The sequence below is a fragment of the Euleptes europaea genome, chromosome 4 (genome assembly GCF_029931775.1).
Source record: "Euleptes europaea isolate rEulEur1 chromosome 4, rEulEur1.hap1, whole genome shotgun sequence".
Classification (NCBI taxonomy): Eukaryota; Metazoa; Chordata; class Lepidosauria; order Squamata; family Sphaerodactylidae; genus Euleptes; species Euleptes europaea.
The window spans coordinates 68,255,933-68,276,085 of NC_079315.1; the positions used below are offsets into that span (position 1 = coordinate 68,255,933).

General features: G+C 40.5%; 1 protein-coding gene across 2 annotated transcripts in view; it reads right to left on the minus strand.

Moving 5' to 3' along the window:
- Positions 1-1,703: 1,703 nt before the first annotated feature.
- The window catches only part of DMXL1 (Dmx like 1), a 102,331-nt gene continuing 83,881 nt past the window's right edge, over positions 1,704-20,153 (minus strand). For both annotated transcript variants that reach the window (XM_056847834.1, XM_056847833.1), the window contains 8 exons: positions 19,496-19,637; positions 15,148-15,208; positions 13,130-13,257; positions 9,944-10,036; positions 8,550-8,641; positions 5,136-5,188; positions 2,146-2,363; positions 1,704-1,928 (listed from right to left, as the gene is read on the minus strand). In XM_056847834.1, the coding sequence (XP_056703812.1) occupies positions 1,704-1,928; positions 2,146-2,363; positions 5,136-5,188; positions 8,550-8,641; positions 9,944-10,036; positions 13,130-13,257; positions 15,148-15,208; positions 19,496-19,637 (1,012 nt within the window). The remainder of the gene's footprint in view (positions 1,929-2,145; positions 2,364-5,135; positions 5,189-8,549; positions 8,642-9,943; positions 10,037-13,129; positions 13,258-15,147; positions 15,209-19,495; positions 19,638-20,153) is intronic.

Sequence of the window (20,153 nt, forward strand, 5' to 3'; positions counted from 1 at the left end):
TTTACACATTTGTCAAGCTTTTTGCACTTCTAAAGTAAAAGTGTAACTCAAAACAGTTACATGAACTGGATTTCGCACTTAGAAAATGTTGAAGGCTTTGTGCATTTTTATATTTCTGTCAAAACAGTTAATGTATACAATTATACAATTTTACATTTTGGCAAAAAGAAACATCAAAATCTTTACTTCAATATACCTTTGATTTTTTTCATTTATAAATCTATAATATATATTCAACACACTACAATAATAGTCATCTTCTGCATTCTTTTAAAATTTGTTTGCTTCAGAAAGATAATTACAAAGCTGAATACTATGTGCTGGGAAAAAATCAGCATCTTTGGGCTAAATGAAAACAAATTCATTGGTAAGAGTAAATATCATTATTTATCTGCTTCCTGTAATTTTACTTAGACTTTAAACACACATAACCTTACAAAAGAAAGATTCAGTATCCTATGTAAAACATTCCAATACCTCTTCCTATTAACACTAAAGTTGCGTGTATGAAAATTTTAATATCATCCTTATATAGTTTTATGAGGGAAGTAGTCACACAATATTTGCATATTTTGAAACTGGGCTCAGAGTTAAAAATATATATATTCGGTATATCTCTTGGTTTAAGGGTAACTCTGCCATCCTGATGGCAGCAATTCAAGCATGGAAAGTCCCAAGACAAGGTTTATCTTTTTAGGTCTCAGTTCTGTAGACTGAATTCAAACTGCAACAATGATAAACTAGGATTAGAAGAATTAGGTAGTGCTGTAAGAATGCCTTACAAAATGCCTCCACCAGCATCTCCCATTATAGCATGGGAATCTTCTTCAGAAGTAAAAGGGTTTTTTTTACATGAAGGCAAACTGTATTCACAGCCAACTTTGAGCAGGAATTTGGCAACCATAGTTGAGTTGATCAGACTAAGAGATGACATCATAAGGCTTCCATGAGTCTTTACAGAAAAGTTAATGAAAAGACCATGTTCGCCTACCTACTTGGGATAGGCATTATCACAAATTAAGAACACGGAACACGTCAGCAACATACACATTATAAACATTTACTGACAGTGAAATCCTAAAGGGGGGGAGGGGTTTGGAGGCAGCATGACCCCTGTGATGGCTTAAGCGCCATTTGCGCCATCCACATGGGCACTTACAGTGGCACTGGGAAGTAGTGCAGCCGTGCCACACATGGGCACTGCTGCAGCTGCGGTGGCAGCGTTCCTCCAGCGCAAGAGCTTACACCGGTACCAAAGAGGGCATTCCTGGGGGCAGGGCTGACATTAGTCAGCTCTCTAAGCCATTTCACCTTGGGAACATCCCCTTTTGCCAGTGTAGACTTACACCAGCTAAAATGGTGCCGTCAATGTAGATATATGCCAGCTAAAATGGTGTTGCAGGGGGAATTTCCCTGATCGGCTTGCTCGCCACAGCAAACCGATCAGGAGGCAGCACTGCTGCACTGTCCCCAGCTGCACTAGAACTACCCCCCCCCCAGTAGGATTGCACTGCCCATCTTCTAAGATTCTTTAGGCAAAACATTATAAGGAACTTGTTAATCTTTAAGGCATCAGTGCATCAAGGACTAAAGCTCCAAGAAATAAATATAAACAGTGGGAAATATTACTGTGGCGCTCTTTGTACAATCAACATACTTTACATTTGTGAACTGCTTGTAGAATATTTTCCACGGCAAACACACTAGAGCATGAGTTTTACATCATTTTTCAACACGTCACTGAATGAGCTAAAACGATCAGGCAAGATTCGCATCTTTACTGTCCCATCAGCTCCACATGAGAATATGTGATTTGCTGGTCCTGTCTCAATCTGCATGACACCTGTCCCAAGATTTCTGAAAATAGACTGTCGAGAATGTTCGTTGATAAAAGTATGAAGAAGACTGAAGTTAGACAGACTCCATACCTTTAAAAGAAGGAAAATGTTTTATTTGTAAGAGTTTTCTTTTTACAAAGTAATTACTGTTTGTCCATTCATGATCTGTACTGCGCCTACTAAAATTATTTCATGAACATCAAAACTCACATAATGAAGAAGCAGTAAAAACTTAGGATGCTTGATTTTGGTGGCATTGCTATAATGAACAGGAGAAAAAATTACAAATAACTAAGTGAAACATTACCTTTATATTCCCTTCAGCAGACCCTGTGACAAAATAGTCTTCTGTTGGATCCACAGCAATTGCTTTAATTGGAGAATCATGACTCTGGAAAAGCTGTCGTTGTTGCTTTTGACGAAGATCAATTATACAGGTATAACCTTTTCTGCCCCCAGATATTAACAGCTGATGTTTGGAAGCATATGCTAAGACTGTTGCTCCAGTATCATGACAGGTGAAAGCTAGAATCCAAACCAAGAAAATTAGAGAACACAAGCAGGGAACCGGCAAAGACTTGTGGGCAGGTCAAGCTTTATTTCCTTCCCCCAACCAGCCACTGCATCTCCTCCTTTTACCTTACCTTCCTTCCTCTGCTCTGGCTCTACATCCACTCTATCCCTTCTCTGTTTCCCCCTCTCACCCACCCACACACCTCATCTTTCTTCCTTCCTGTTCTGGTCCCACTTTTCCTCTCCATCCCTCTTCTCTTCATGACATCTGAGTTGGCAAAACAAGCCCCAGATTACATCACTGAGCCCCCCCCACCCTGCATCAATGAAAATCTTCTTTGGATTTTACTGAATGGTCCTTTACAAAGGATCAGGTGAAAGTCTAACCAATCAAAGTTTTAAAGAGGGCCATCCTACAATTTTCAAAGAATATTTTAAGTGAAGTAGGGAGGGGGGCTCAGATATCTTATTTGGGGTTGCGTAGCGATCTACAATGGCTATTAAGAAATCATGCGATTACCTAGTGATCTCATCTGCAGTTCTGAGTTGCTACACAATGCCATACCACACTGATAAGGCCTCCTGTGTCACACAGAGTGCTCTATGGAACTGCTCAAAGGCTAAGGAGTCCACTTCTCAAGCACTGGGTGAAACAACATTCACCCAATATTTGGTAAAGGGTCCCATCAGCAAATTCTATAGAACACTGTATCCAAGGCAGGAGGCCTTGGTCATGTTGTAATGGGTTGCCTAGCAACCTCAACATGGCAGCTGGAATCTCACGGTATCTGGTTTAAAACTTGCAGTACCTGTTCTTTTGCAGACATTGCTTCTCTCTCTTTTTTTCTAACCTGGGCTTCCCCTAGATTTGCAGAAACATCTCCCCTAGCCCTAGGTGGTTTCCACTGAGCAAATTAGATCTCACTGCAAGTGGGGGATTACTACCAGCAAGGATTTGTAGGGGGAGCACCTCATTTTCTCCTTTCCCTTATTTCTCTTTAATTATTCTGTTCCCGGCAACGTCTACCTGGGAAAACTATGGCTGAGTTGCATAGTACCAGCCACTGGGCCAGGTACAGGTACAGTTGCATGTTGCCACACACTAGGCCCAGCACAGTTGTGCATTGCCACACACTGGGCCCAAATAGTGGGGAACCTACAAAGACTTGTGGGAGGCACTTCACTTTCCCCTGTATTGCCTCCCCATACTATTTCCTCTTGTCTTTCTCCTGGCAGCACACAGCACCAGTATCTTTATCTTTCCCTCCTTCCTTCTCTCTTTCCCAATCACCAACCAGCCAACCAACCTATCTACCTTTTATCTGCCCCCCATCTTCAGCAATATTTATTATTTATTTTGTATCCTACCATTCTCCATGATGACCTAACGAAGCTTACGTCATTCTGCTCCATTTTATCCTCACAACATCTCTGTGAGGTAGGTTAGGCTGAGAATATGTGACTGGCCCAAGGTCACGCAGTGAGCTTCCATGGCAGGGCTGGGATTGGAAGCTGGGTCTTCTAAAACCTAGTGTGAAACTCTAACCACTATAACTCACCATTTTTTGTGGGGGAGCTGCTGTTGAACAGTAGCAAACAGCCAAGCCTGAGTGAGTCATACGGTATCAAGCTGCTCTGTGATTGCTGCTAGGCTTGGCCCTGATGAGTCCTCCCTCAAAGGACAAAACAGCTCTGGAAAGGGCCCTGCCCCACACCTACCTTTTATTGACACAAACTGTTTCAAGTTTGCCAATACTACTATGGTTACCTAACAAACCCCACAACTACCACTGAGAGGGTATTTGTTTCTTAAAGCTATAGGAGCTGGTTCTATTATTGGGTGGGGGGAAGGGTTAATCCCCCCAATGTACTTATGTTTAGATTTCAGATTTTTCTGCAAGCCTGGGGCCTTTTCTCAGGTTTGTAGAAAGATCTGTCTTGTCTGTTCATGGCTACAATCTCTTAATTTAAGTATCCTCAGATTTGGCTATGCTGAGAATTCGATATATTGATGTTTAATTTTCCTCATTTGTACATACTGAATAGGAGAGGGCATACTGAAATCACTTTGCCTAAAGCTAAGGAAAGGTCAGATGTCAGTTACAGAATAAAATGCACTGATTTTTTTTTCACATCTCCCATTTATAAGACCTTATCATTGAACCCAACATCTCCGATACTTTCTTGCACTTAAGCAACATCTCAAACATATTTAACACATGGATTTTTTAATGTCACCTAGAATGAAGAATTCAATGTTTATGCAGAACTAGTGAGACTAAGACTAGATTTTACAACATTTCATCCCAGTTCACAGAAATATTTTTCCCTTGCACTGCTATGAAGAAGAGACACCACACACAAGACAACAGGGTATTTAAAGGGTAGTTACTAGATCTTCCCTCCCTACATAGTGGGTTTTCGTGCTTGTTGTGCAGCATATCCATGTGGAGAAACTCTTCTCCACTAAAGCGGACAACAAAAATCAAATATTTTCACATTGGTTTTACTTAACTGTTGGAGAATTCTCCTTATAGAAGGTTGCCCACTAATACTGGCACAACCATCCCCATCATATTGACCAATTATATTGACTGCATATATAGCAGGTAGTAGTCACTTTGCAGTCTGTTAGGACAAGCCAAAGGGATAAAAGAGACAAGATCTTTGTTGCCTACAAAGTTATGAACAATGTAGGCAGCCATCTGGGAAGCATCATCACAGTTTTTTAAAAGATACTACAATTTTATCCATATAAACACTGGCTTATAAATTTAAACTTACCATGCACTAAGCTACTAGAAGGTGCAACCAAAGTATCCCACAGGCAAATATTTCTAAAAAAAAGATAAAATAATCAAGGATGTTATTTCTAAGTTAAGAAATAATCACTAGCTTTAAACAATTTCATACAAAACATGGATTGATCTACCAACATTATAAATAATTAAAATTATATAATTGAGAACAAAAGCTCTCTCAAGCAAGAATTACTCCAATTCTGGCTATTTAGATAGGTAAACCTAGTTCAGTGGACTGGTGAATTCAGAAAGGTTACAATGAACATCATGTCTGACTAAGGCAGCTTATACTCTTGAAAGTCTATACTTTGAAAACCTTGGTGGTCTCTATAGTGCTGTTGGATCTGAATCTAACTGTTCTATTCCTTTTCCTAGATTTAACAGCCATTGGCTATTCATCTGCCATTTCACACTTTAAATGATGTTATCTGCCCTGAGTCGGCTTGCTGGGGAGGTCGAACCACAAATATGAAAAATAAATAAATAAATAAATAAACAAACAAACAAATAAAGAGGAAATTAAGATTAATTTTTTTTGACACTATAAAGAGAAAAGTTGCCACATCTCTCACACAATTCACCGATCTACTTGATAGCGGATAACAGTATCCACTTCTCAGAAAGTATCATTAGCTATTTTATCCAGGGAGTGATATATTTATTTTGTGCAATATTATTTTGTGTACATGCTAAAACAATGTGGGCTAGGAAGTCCACTTGATGTAGACAAAATGGGCAAGCTGTAAACAATTACAAAATAAGATCTTAAATGAGTATTGGTCCTTAGTGTTTAAGGATGCAAATCGTAAATGTTCACTTTTCTTTTTACAGATACTCTTTAACAGAACTTTTTCCTTGCCAGTCAGACTATTTCCGTTGGTTAGAAATCCATAAATTTAGATGAGCTTTCTTATTGGCAAGGTGTAATGCCCTAGACGCAACTGAGACGCAAAGGAGATACAAAACTATTCTGCTGCAGATCAAAACAGCTACACTCTGAAACTTATGAACCTCAACTATGTGTGATGGTGACCAACACTATTTTCAAACATGGGTCTGCCCAACATGGGGACTGGGTTTAAAATCCTAAATGCAGCTTAACATTTCCCATGTGGCATTCTTATTCCTGCAGTCTACCCCTATGAAGTCCTATCACCAATATTGGAAATAAGCCTGGTTGGGGGATACGTACTGTAGACAAGGGTCTCTAGAGAAAAAAACAGAAGGCAAGAGAGAGACAGCTCAGCACTCTATATGCTTATTTTGAACTTTAAATCACACTCTAAAATCACTCCACAGGTACAACTGTGGTAGACTCTGATCTGACACAGATCTACCATCTTGTGTAGTTTGCACTACTGCATTTTCCTCATTAATTGCTGTTCAGACTAAAGAGCAAAAGTATTGTGACAGCTGCATGGGACAATTAATTCATTGAAAAAAGTGGGAGATCTTAATCACAGATCTCTCATGTCATAATTTAACAATCAAAGCAGCATTAAAAACAATTTGAGATGTAACAAAACCTGGCTGATACTATGATACAAGACATGACAAAAGCTGTTTGTGTTTTCCAATGGACTTGGCTGGATTGCAGTCATGGCAAGGAATGTAAAATTAAGGTGTGATACTGGCAGCTGGAAGTCAGGGCAGCCTCTCCAGAGAACAAATGTGAAACTTTGTAGTTTTCTCCTTCCTAGATAGTGGAAACAAGGCCTCTACATATTTGAACAGCTTATACATCAGCAGCCAAATGTACAGGCCAGAAGCCTTCATCTAGACTTTCGAATGGGTTCTGCATTATGCCTTTTTCTATGTGCACTAAAGTACTGAACTATCTTCAGATCTATGAAGCAGATGCCCTGGGTGTTGCTTCCCACATCATCCAGTAGTTTACATTTGTAGCATGTGTGTCAAGCACTGTGGAGAGCACAGAAAAGAGGGCAGGGGATTGCATCAGAGCAGCACAAGCATGGAAGTTAAAATCTGTCTGCATTTGCCACTAAAAGTTGTGGCATAGTGGAGGCTATGGATGAGAGGAACATTTAAGTTAGCAGGAGTGGAGGGCAAGCAATCCCATGTGGGAGATGTGGGAGAGGCCTCAGATACTGGGGGCACCTGAGAGCTGCAGGGGGTTTGGAGTGGGCATTGTGGGGTGTGTGTGAAGAGACTTGGTGTAATTTGCATTGGCTTTGCTGATGAAAGGCAAGATGTGGAAATGTGCGCAATAGGGATTAGATGGCAAGTGGTACTGAAGTAAGAAAAACCCATAAACAAATTATAATGAATAACCAACAAACAGAAACAATAGCAACATTCAAACAGTGAAGGAAGTCGAAGTAAAATTTACTTGAATTAGTAGCAGATTAAAGGAGTATAAATAAGCAGCTGAAAAACCCAGACTATTGAAATGAGGAAATAATGCGAACCCCATACAAATAAAAGCTGGTCATTTAAACCTCAGGAGAATTTAAAAAAAAAATTGGGAGGGTGCTTGGAAGGGAAGGAATTATCTAACAACTGCTACCATTTCCCCAAAACAGCTTAATTGTGGAGGTGAAAAAAATATGATGTACACTAAATTTAGCCCTCTTGCCAATTTGAGTTTGATACTCCTGGTCTAGGCTGTAGCATCTATCTGCTCAGATGGCTGTTAAAATTCAATTTTCTCAAATTCTAAAAAATTGTAGCTCTTCCAAGAATTCCAGCTCCCTGTTGGAGAGATTAAGAATGTCTACCTCTCTGTGAAGTATTTATTTCCAACATATTGCTTTGCTATAAACAAATATCAATTAAAATACAAAAGGCCATGTGATCGGGGGGAGTAGTGAGGAAGGGGTATAAGGTGAAATTACCTCTTCTCCTTCTACTGTAAGCACAGCCCTGCAAAGTTAGAGGAAAGAGGAAGTGATCTCACCAGAGCCCCACCCTAATACACTCCCCCCCCTTCCATATAACTGTTTGTCAGGTAGATTCTATTGCTCCAGGCATCATCTTTCTGGGGTTAAAGGAGACTGCTGGGTGATGTAGGGAAAATACAGGTCTGCTGGGGCTTCTACTGGTAGTTGTTTGGATGCAACCCTAAATCCTTGTTATATGAATTCTATTTGAATACACACCAGTGAATGCAAAACAAACCAAGGATAACTGTGTGTTTATTTACTTTATTTATATTCTGCCTTTTCCCCCAAAGGGGATCATTCTCCTCTCATCCTTTTGTCCTCAACAACCATGTGAAGTAGGTTGAGTGTGTGTGACTGGCCCAAGGTCACCCAGCAAGCTTCCATGGCACAGATAAATCATTAGAAGACAACCACAGGCCAGTATAAATTAACCAGGTAATATTTCTCAAATATACCACCTTTACCGCTATAATCTTGAAACACGTTTTTAGTACCTGTTGTCAGTAGACTGCCCAGCGGTGGCTATCAAAGATGAAGAACTGATGAAAACAAAATCATTGGCTGTTTTGTTATGGCATTGCCAAGTCTGGAAAATTACAATGCACAATTAGTAATTAAAAGAAAGGGAAAAAAGATGAACACAGGATTTTATTTCATTGGTTTTATAAATAGCAATTTTATAAATAATCAATAATAATAAGCTCTTTAGTAGGCAAACTTTAGCTATTTAAAGAAGCCAGTTCTAACAGTGGCTGGGAACCAAAGAGCTATTGTACGCATGTCCAAGGGACTTTTTACTTTCTTTCTTTGTACAGACATGGATGATGTACCATTATTTAAGTTTGAAAGTAGATTTAGGTGGGATAGGGAACAGATGTTACAAAAGCACTGTTCCACCTTGGCTGTATGAGCTTATGATATTGCCTACTGAGTCAAACCATGGGTCCTTTCAGTTCAGTACTGTCTATTCAGAATTGCAGAACATCACAACTGGAGATGCCAAGCAACTCAATGTGAAACACAGGGTTAGATTCAGACTAAATTTTCCAATGGAAGAATGGAGATTTCCTAACTCCATCTCCCACTACATGCCACTGATCTCCACAAATTGCTGCTCCTGGGAGACAGTGGACACTGAGGGATGACAAGAAGGGGTTCTGCAGTGGGAAGGGTGAATCAGTGAAAATTGCCAATTTAGTCTGGATGCAAAAGAAATTCTTTACACAATGAATGATTAAAACGAAGAATAAGCTGCCAGAAATGGCCACAGTAACAGACAGCTTTAAAAGGGGATTAGACTGTTCCATGGAGGATGTCTATTCATGGCTATTAGTCATGGAGACTAAAGGGAATCTCCACATTCAGAGACAGTAAGCTTGTGAATACAAGTGCCAGGGGACAACATAAGGAGATGGCCTTGGCTTCTATGTCCAGTTGTTGGACCTCCAGTGGAACTGGTGGACCACTGTGTGAGACATAATGCTGGACTAGATGGACCCCTGGTCTGATCCAGCAGGAGTCTTCTTATGTTCTGCCCAAAGCCTACTACTGTACCATACACCAGCAGAAAAATACACCTGTTTGTAGATACTTTGGGCTTCTTTGTTCTGCTGGAAATACATACGACTTTATAACTTCTTTGCATTTTTTCAACCATATAGTAACAGCCGCAGAGATTTATAATCACTTATAATCCCTATAATCACTATCTAAAAGTACCTGTGTGAGTAGGGCACCTTCATTATACCCCATTTCCCAGCCAAGGTTTGGGTTCCAAAGTAGCTTTCGGTCATTAAAATATGGATATAAATACTGTAGTCCTGGCTAGAACACACCTACACTAAAAAAAGGTTTATAATTAAAGAACAATGTTCTTTTTCTAGCTCACCAAATATGGTTTGGGTGTGTTTCCAGTATGTAAGCAACTTTTCCAGTTTGTCTGATAAAGGCTTATATATCCATCAGCATCAACGATCCCAAACTGCCAAGTTTGAAAAACAGTGTTATTTATTTCATAAACAAAAAAACCCCTATGTATATGCAGGGATGAAAAATTGTATTAGTAAATAAAGTCTTACACTTTCATATTTAGCATATGCAAACACAAAGCAAAAGCATCACTTCCATGTTAGGGTAACCATTAACCATGCACCCCCCTTATGTCAATGGAGCTTTCAATTACATTGAAGTGAATGTGAAGTTTTCACTGAGCTTCAGATTTCATTACATGTCAGATGAGAAGACAGTAAGAAGCTGCTTTATTTGCACCGAAAACGTTACCAACATGTTTTATTTTGAATTTTGCCAATCCACTTCAACAAACTCTCCTACATAAAAATCCATGGATTTTCTTCTAAAGGTAAAGGTAATCCTCTGTGTAAGCACCAGGTCATTACTAACCCATGGGCTGACATCATATCATGACGTTTAGTAGGCAGCCTTTGTTTATGGGGTGGTTTGCCATTGCATTCCCAATCATCTACACTTTACCCCCAGCAAGCTGGGAACTCATTTTACCAATCTTGAAGGGTGGAAGGCTGAGTCAACCTTGAGCCGGCTACCTGAAACAGACTTTCATCGGGATCGAATTCAGGTCGTGAGCAGAGCTTTGACTGCAGTACTGCAGCTTACCACTCTGCGCCACGGGGCTCCTCAATTTTCTTCTACAGATAGCATAATTTTTGTTTCTAGTACTCTGTTAGAAATATTGGCATTTAAAATGCTCATTTGCTTCTGTGGTATATTAAAGTATCTTTAAGACCAGCTGTTATCTTCTGACCTGAAAAAGTTACACACCAAGTGTTTGCATCTGCTGTCAGAATCTAAGTTAACACCTAAACCTAACAGGAAAACAGGGTTGCAATTACCTGTAACTTGTTTATTGAATGGTCTTCTGTGCAGGCACACATTGGGACTGTGTGTATGCAGGCCAGCCATGATTCCCAAAGCTATCTACTAGACTAGGAGTGCCCCTCCTCCCTCTGCCACTTTCCCACCAAAACAATTACATCAGTGCTCTAACCACTATTCTACAATGGCTTTCACCACAAATGGTGTCACATAGGAGTGACTCCGGAGACTGTCGGAATCCAGTTGAAATAAGAGCTCTCTCCCACAAGTAGCAATGAGATTGAGAACCCCGGGGAGACTCAGTGCCATTCCCTGGTAGGAAGAAGGAAGTGTGGGCATTCATGAATCCAACAATGGAAAATTGGCTACAAATGGATTGGGCTTAGAGGTGCAAGTTATTATCGATGGTGAAAACAGAAGCAGTCAAGGAGCGCCAAACCATCATTGATGGTTCTGAAGGATACCATGGATCTGAGAGGGGAGCTGCTCTGGCTTGCCTCCAAATAGCAGGCTTGATGATCAGTTCAGAGCTTCCCATGGAAATGGCGATAGCAAGCCCTGACTCTGCTTGAAACAGCACCTGTGCTGAAAGCCCATTAGGATTACGCATCAGTGCTGAAAGATGGCAACAAGATGGTGGGACTGAGGATGCTGTGTCACTGTGTTAACCTTTAGAACTAGGCATGAGCTACAGGCCATGGAGTTGAGATCAACAAAGAATCTGTTCTGACCCTGAAACCGAGGCAGTCTCAGTAGAGCGAGTATGTGGGTCCAGGACATGAAGCTCAGCAGGCCTTACGCATAACTAGCTTGTATTCTCAGACCACAACTAAAACAAGGAAATTCAAGCCACTTCAGCAACTCTCCAAAACTACAGGGGCCAGAGGTCTAAACAACCCCAACATAAAGGCACAATACCCTCCTGATACATAACACCTTTCACAATGAGCCAGTAAGAATTGCAAGGCTCTGTTAACCCCAGCTTCCAAGGATTTCATCTTGAAACTAAGGTTCCTTCAGTCAGGCATAGCTAGTCTTTAAAAGAGGGTCCCATCAGGCCAGATCTCCAGACTTCTGGCCTTGGAACCGACAGAAGCCAGGATCCTTCAGGCAGGCAGGCTGTAGCCAAAACCTTATAAAAGGTTTCGGAGGCTCTATCAGGCAACAACTCCAATTTTCTCCCCTCAGAGCTGATCCAGCCAAGCAGGGGAAATGTGCCTTAATTCAGGCTGGTGACCACCAAAGCCTTTGAAAAGAGCCAGTGAATCTGAGGCTCTGTGAAACTACACCTAGCTTGGGAGGGGGGAGGTGCCTTTATTCAGGCTGGTGCACAGCCAAGCCTTTGAAAAAGAGCTGTTTCAAGTCCAGCTCTATCATATCATGCTTTCAGGATAAATTTGTGACAGAAAGAGCAGGCAGTTCTGTTGTGTGAATCCCAGGCAGATAGAGAACAGAGAATGGGCATTTATCAGCCCCATTTTAAAGCCACAGTTAGCCTAATCCACAGAAGCCCCCCTTTGAACCATAGTGTCAAAGCTGAAAGCCAGAAACTTTTCTTCTTTAAAAGTACTTTACTCTTCACTAGAATTACTGATGATCCCCCCCCCCAAAAAAAAAACTTTTGAGGGAAACAAGTCTCCTCAGCTTCGAGAATGAAGTGAGGAAAAACAAAGAACAGCAACGGAGAGTCTCTCTTTGCAGTGGCAAAAAGAGAACTAAGGGAGTAGTGTCCCTCCTCCTGGTCATGTGATCTTTTTGGTGGGAAAGTGTCAGAGTGAGGAGAGGCACTCTTCGTCTACTAGAACGCTTTGGAAATCTTTTCCACGGCTGGCCTGCACACGAACAGTCCCAATGTGGGACTGCACAGAAGCCACAACAATGAAACTTTGTTCTTGTTAACAGCCAGATTTTCTGTGCTGAGAGTTGTGTCAATAGGGGACTCGTGTATTCTCTCTCCAGTTTCTTTACACACCTGTTATGATTACTAAAAAAGACTGCGTCTTGCTGCACATGGTGTAACATGCTATATACCATGTTAGTCAGTAAGCAGGCTAATTGAATAGGATGATACAGCCAGTGACATATTATTGAATTTAAACAAAAAACACAACAAGGATTTTCTTTAACAGCTGCTTGTACAACAGTACAATTATGTGATCTGTACGAGTCTGGTGACAATGGAACAAACCAACTTTTTGTTTTCGAAGAGACTAAGGTACATTACCTTATTGCCCTGATAACTGAATCTCATCCGTGTAATCCTAGAGTTGCCACCAGACCGGAAACATGTAATTTGCTGAGAATGACCCCACTCAAACATTCTCACACTACCATCCTGAGCACCTGTCAAGTCTGCAAAAGAAAAACAACAACAACAACGTATTTATCTACGTGGTGGGCTAGCCAACAAATGGCTGCCAGATCATAGTTGGCACACAGGGATATATGGAAGGAGATGGACCTTTAAATATGTGGGTCCAGGACATGCTTTAAAGTTCATAACCAGCACCTTTAATTAAATTTGGAAGCAGATTGGCTACCAGTGTAGCTGTTTCAAAATGGGCAGTGTATGGGCAGCAACATTAGGGCTGCCACATTCTGGACCATTTGTAGTTTCCGGGATGTCTTGAAGAACAGACCCACATAGAGCACATTGCAGTAATCCAACTGTGAGGTTACAGAAGTATGAATCAGCATGGCTAGATCGGCTAAGTCTAGGTAATGAGAGAGTTAGCAAGCCAGAGGCCACTGACAGAAGGTCTCCTGGCTACCATGCCAACTTGCTTTTCAAACAACAAGGCAGGGTCCATGTGCACCCCCAAATCCCTTAACGTGCTCTGAAAAAGACTTACTCCAGCCAGGACAAGCAGAGTCAGTCCCTCTAGAATATCAGCCTTTCCAACAAGCTCTGTTTCTGTCTTGTCTGTATTACACTTCAGCTTGTTTTACCTTTGCCATCTGACCACACTCTCAAAGCACCAGTTTAAAAACAAGGCGGACACATCTGGAGGCTTGGATAGTGAAATGTAGAGCTAGTTGTCATCTGCATATTGATGACACCCAACCCCAAAGCTCCGGACAATCTTATTATTTTTATTTATTTACATTATTTATACTCTGCCTTTCTCACAGGGACTAATGACGGATTATACACAGTGAGCCAGTACAATCACAAAAAATGGCACATTCAATAATCAATGCATTAGGATTTTAGAAATCTGGAAGCTTGGAACCACTAGAAAGAACTGAACCATAGCATAAGTATTCAAATGACACATTAAGCAGTACAGAAATTACATAAATAGGATCCTACTTATAATAAGCAAAACACAGCTGAATAGACCAGTCTTTAATCATTTATCCAAGCAAGGTTGTAATCTCATTCAGCTGCCTCATATAATTAAAGAGCATGGTGAGATAATAGAACCCTGTAGTACTCCACAAGACAAATACCACCTAGTTGATTCTGCACCTTGTTGACAAGAAACCCTAACATTTCCCCCTGAACCTTTCCTCTACTGAACCTTAAGAAGACAAAATAACAGGAATGTGGTGGCATTTCCAAACACCAGTGAAGTAATTTAACACTATCTTACTAGCACAATCTTTATAAACAAGCCCTGAACCATACATTTAATATGAAATAATATTCCATTGTGAAGCCTCTATCCCACCTTCATAATTTTAAACAAGGGCTGTTCATTCTTTGCAATGATTTCACCAACATTTCTTATAATGTCAGCCAATACAATTTTCTGACTATTCCATAATTCTGACTATTGTCAAGTGTGACCAGGTGCCATTATGGAATAGCCTTTTACCTCCATTCTCTAAAATAGCCTCATGGAATAAGTATAAACAAATTTCTTTGTCTTTGCAATGAGTATGCAAGACTATTTTATTTCATTGGCTATTTGACTAAATATAATTATTGATTTTATGGTGATAATGGTTGACTTGTTCTGAAGTATAGATGTTGTGAGGTGTTTTTTGTCTAAATAGCTTGGATCACACCTCAAATTTCTGTGGGTGTAGGAGGGGGACTTTCCTGATTCCTTGGGCCGGCAGAAATTCTAGGCAATTCCAAGCCAATGTAATTTTCGCTCAATGTATTTTATTAGTATTTGTGGTAGCTTCATCAAACTACTGGAGGAAGCAGAACGTAATTTTAAAAAATAAACAAATACAATAATCCAATACAGTAATGTAAACAATAATACAGCCTAAAAATATTAAACTTACAATAAGGCAGTGTTGGGTGGGAAGCCATTCTTCGGACATTATTGATAGCCTTCTTGATCATCTGTTAAATGTACAAAATTAAACAGGTAAGCTGTAAAATTGCTCAGATGCTTATTATAGTAATTGGTGATGCAAAATGAAGATCCTATCTGGTTTGCTTTCCTTTGTGAATTTGGAGCTGAAAAATGGATGAAAGTCAATGAAATCTTTCTCTCAGCATTAATATTTAATATCAAAAGTTAACCCAGGTGTGTGTAAGCTTTTGTTTCACAGTTCAGATGATCTCAACAGAGATGTTCTAGACTGCAATCTTACCTCTTTCCTTGCCAATTCCTTTCTGATTCCATTAAATCTATTGGAATATTCCTGTATATTGTGAGGTAAGTAAGACAGGCAGAAGCATGTAAGAGAGAGGCAAACAAACTTTTTCAAAAATTAAGTAGGAATTAAGAAATTAGGTTTTGCATATAATCAATCACAGAAAATTTAGGTGTGAGTTATAGACATTAACTGGAACATGACTGATCTAAGTAGCTCTTAATGAGCACATATTCAACAGACTTGAAAATAAGATCTATATTTTTCAGAAATTTTTATTTAGTTACACAGCTGGATGAAAGTATTTGTAATGTGCCTTACTTCAATGTGCTAATGCAGATTAGCTAAAGTTATGCGTGAATCATGTGGAGAACTAGCATGGTGTAGTGGTTAAGGTGTTGGACTAGGATCTGGGAAACCCAGGTTTGAATCCCCACTCTGCCATGGAAACTTGCTGAGTAACCTTGGGCCAGTCCAGTGGTTGGCAAACCGCGGCTCGTGAGCCGCATTCGGCTCTTTGGGCCCTTGAGTGCGGCTCTGGAAAGCACCCTCCTCCCCCCTTTCCCTCCCCTCACAGTGCGGCCGGGTTTTGTATGTGGCGCTTGAGGGCTGGGGGCGTCAAGGCAGGCGGCGGCAGCCAATCAGCGGGCGGGTTTTTTCGCGCTGGTTTTGGCTGGCAGAGGAGGCAGAGGCGCTGAGGAGGGGCGGACGGCATGCCGGCCGGGGAGGGAAGGAAGGAGCCCAGGTGGCGGCGGCGAGGAGGAGGTGGTCGGGGCCCGGCTGGCGAAGCCATGTTTGATTCATTTGTACTCTCTTTTTGAGATTTGTACTCTCTACATGCACATTTTCCCCATCCAGATTCTCCAAACTCTGCATGGGGGGTTATTGGCCATTTATGAATGGGAGGTTTTGCCTTGGATTTGCCACTCAGATGCACATTTTCCCCATCCAGATTCTCAAAACTCAACAATAAGCCCCCCTGCAGAGTTTTGAGAATGCAGATGGGGAAAATGTGCATCTAGAGAGCGGCAAATCCAAGGCAAAACCTCCTGTGCATGAATGGTTATTAAAAGGCGTTTTGGCTCTCAAAAGAAATCTCAATCGTTGTACTGTTGATATTTGGCTCTGTTGACTAATGAGTTTGCCGACCACTGGGCCAGTCATACTCTCAGCCTTGACCCTGGCAAGTAGTTGGATGGGAGACCTCCAAGAAATACTAGCGGCGTGACACGGAGGCAGGCAATGGTAAACCACCTCTGAATGTCTCTTGCCTTGAAAACCCTATGGGGTTGCCAGTATTCAGCTGTGACTTGACAGACTAAAAATGAAAAAGTATGAATCAAATGCTGGGAATAAATACTGAGCAGAAGCACATCTTTTCTGTGTAACATCAAGCGAATGAAAAATATGTCACTTCTACAATTATTGTTCAAAATCTTAGGTGACTAACAGCACAACACATTTCATTGATAGTAAGCTTGAGCTCAGTGGTGTTTATTATTCAGGGTATTTATGTTCTTTCTACTTTGTTAAGTAATCATTATATACATTTACATGTAATTATTTCCTTTGTAGCATCTGTGCTTTCTCTCAATGCCACTTAAATGAAAAAAATATACCAAATGGCAATCCCATGGTTAAAGTAATAAAGCTGGAAATAATAATAATAATAATTTATTTTACTTATTTATACCACGCCTTTCTCCCAAATGGGGATCCAAAGCAGCTTACACATTCTCCTCTCCTCCATTTTATCCTTTCAACAACCCTGTGAGAGGTTAGGCTGAGAGACTGTGACTGGCCCAAGGTCAATCAGCTAGCTTCCATGGCATGAGCAGGGATTCGAATCTGGGTCTTCCAGATACTAGTCCAATGCAATACTGGGTCTCAACAACAAAGCTGGAAAAAATAAAGCTGGAAAGCAGGGGTAGATTTTGAAAGGGAAAAAAGTGACAGGGAACCTAATGCTCTTCTCAAGGTTGGGATAATGTATCAAGATGAACTACTTAAGATTGTGTTTGATGAGCCAGAACAAGAGTACACAGAAATCCATACAGGGTCTGTGACCTGTGATAGCAGAGACACATAACCAGGTGAAACAATGAGAACTGCACACAGTTAGAATTCTACTGATGTACATGCATAATGGAGCATAGTTAATGTAACAGAGCAAGAATGTAGCTTATCTTTCCCCTCTAAATATCATAGGCAAACACCCTAAATAATAATAAAAAAACCTTCTCCTATGCTGTTCACAGCAATATCAGGAATATTTTCTATGACTAGCAGTGCTTATTTCTAAATCAAAGGTCAATTATAAAATATAATATCTACGAATTCAACTTTAAGTATAAGCACATCTCCTTGGTCTATTATACTGTGGTATTCTAAGCGGTTGCCATAGGTTCGTTGTGACTTGACAGCACTTTCCTCCACCACCATCCAAAGGGTGAATGCAACCTTAGTCCCACAGAAACATACAAAAGGCAACCCTGCCTGTCAATGTTATGCATCTCATCACGGCAAACATGCACATTTTCTCCCTTTGAACTGTTTATCTCAGGAAAAAAATGCTACTAAGATCCCACAGTAACAAAGCATACTACCATCCAAGAAACTGATCTTTTACAAATGAAGATAAAGATAAAATCTGAAAGCTAAAGCATGATACAATCACCAGTGCAACAGGCTTGCAGAAGGCAGTTGCTGTGGGAGAGCAGTTTGGCTACAACTCAAACTTTACACAGGCTTTATGGACAGGAGAAACTACACTGGGAAGACATTAGGCTGTGGGAGCAAAAGCATGGAGTTGAAGAAACAAGGAGTCATAGAACTGCAAAAAAAAAGTGAAGGAAAGGATGAACTGCTGATGTTTTTGGAAAATTTGCTTCTGCAACACATCTATACATTTGGAAAAGTTGCAGCTGTTTTATTCCTGCATGTCATACAAATTTAAAAAATGCACAGAAGTCCTTCATCCAGGGCCTGCAAATGTATGGAACTGTGGACTGGTAAGGAAAATTTCTACCTTCTCCTCCTATCCCTAAATTTTAAAAAAATAAATTAAATTAAAAGACATTAAGCAGGGAAATCATCTCCTGGCAAAGAGAGTGTGATGGGGAAAGGCATCATAGTCTTGCTTTCTTCACTATAGTCCCCATTTAGGAGCAAGAAAACCAAAGCAATCCTAAAGACAAAAGGAGCCTATGAAAGTAGAAGGCCATGGCCAGAAAGCCACTGCAGGCATAAAACTATCAGATCCAAACCACAGTAGGCTCCTGTTCCTTTAAGAGATTCATTATAGGAAAACACCAATAGGTATAGCATTTCCTACTGTTGTAAACACCACAATGAGAAAACCCGTATCTTGCCTTAAGGGGTCTTCTCGATGTATGGCCTTGAAAACAAATGAGGTGTGAGAAACAATGAAGAAGGGAGATACATTTGACAAACTGAGTTGAAGCAACAATCAGGTCTGCTAGGAAGGAAGCAAGGCAAGACAACCCCTGGGACTTTACCAGCCTTGAGTAATTCTGACCACTCTCCCACTGCATGACATGAGAATGCAACATAATAAGTAACAACAGAAGGCTCTGCCTCCTTCCCACCATCTGTAGCAGCAGCTCTTACAGGAAACAGCTTCAGTCATGCTGAAGAAGACTGGTGGAATCGAATGTCTCACCCACCCTGGCCACAAGGCCTCTCGTTTATTTAACAAATTATTCTAGAATGATGAAAAACTTAAGCCAAACCCATATCTATCTGGGTCAAATGTGGATGTAATGAAGTAGTTCCAAGACCATGCCTACTCATCATTTATTGTAGTAACATCATGACCACCAAGTATTTAGCTACTCGTAGTACTTCATGTACATTCTTAATCTAACTTTCCAATAGTAAAGTTTACAATAGTACAGACGGGCACTGAGATAATGAAATAAGGAAACTCTCTGAGTTCATAGCTGAAATACATTAAAATGTCAGTATTCATGGTATAGTTATAGGGATATTATATAATTAAAAAACTCACCACAGCAGCCCCTCTTCCAGTCTGGGTACTACCGAGCCAAGGCATGTTGATTGGAGTGCCAGGATTGCTGTGAGTATATGGTGTCGTTCCCTGAACATTGGCTAGTTCATCACGAGCATGTATAACTAAGTAGTCATCAGATCTATAAAGAAAAATACGCTATAATGAGGACTGACAGTACTTTATGAGCAGCGTACCCCATGTCCTTTCCCAGTGAAAGGCACAGTAGTGGCTTATTCAATCTGCAAATCATTCGACAGCCAATGAGGTACTAAGTACTAAGATTTAAGCTCATGTAGGATATGTTGGATTCTCAAAATTCAAATTATAGGGTTCTCAAAATTCAAATTATAAGGTTTCATATGACTATTTAAGCAGATAGTTAGAGAAAGGCAGGCCAATCTTGTGGGACTAAGCAAATGGTTGCCAAGGGCTCATGGTTTCTCCAGTCCACACAGGTTCATTGCAATACCAATGCAAGATTAGCTTGTATCAGGAGTGGCAGAGTAAGCAGATGGGAAAGAGGAAGTGAAAAAAGGCAAGTGTGGGACAAAGCTAGATAGAGGACATTACAGGAATAAGCAGGATATTCTAACGAACTGAGTTCTGAAAACAAGAGCATACAATTGCAATGTACAACAATAAGAGATACATCCAA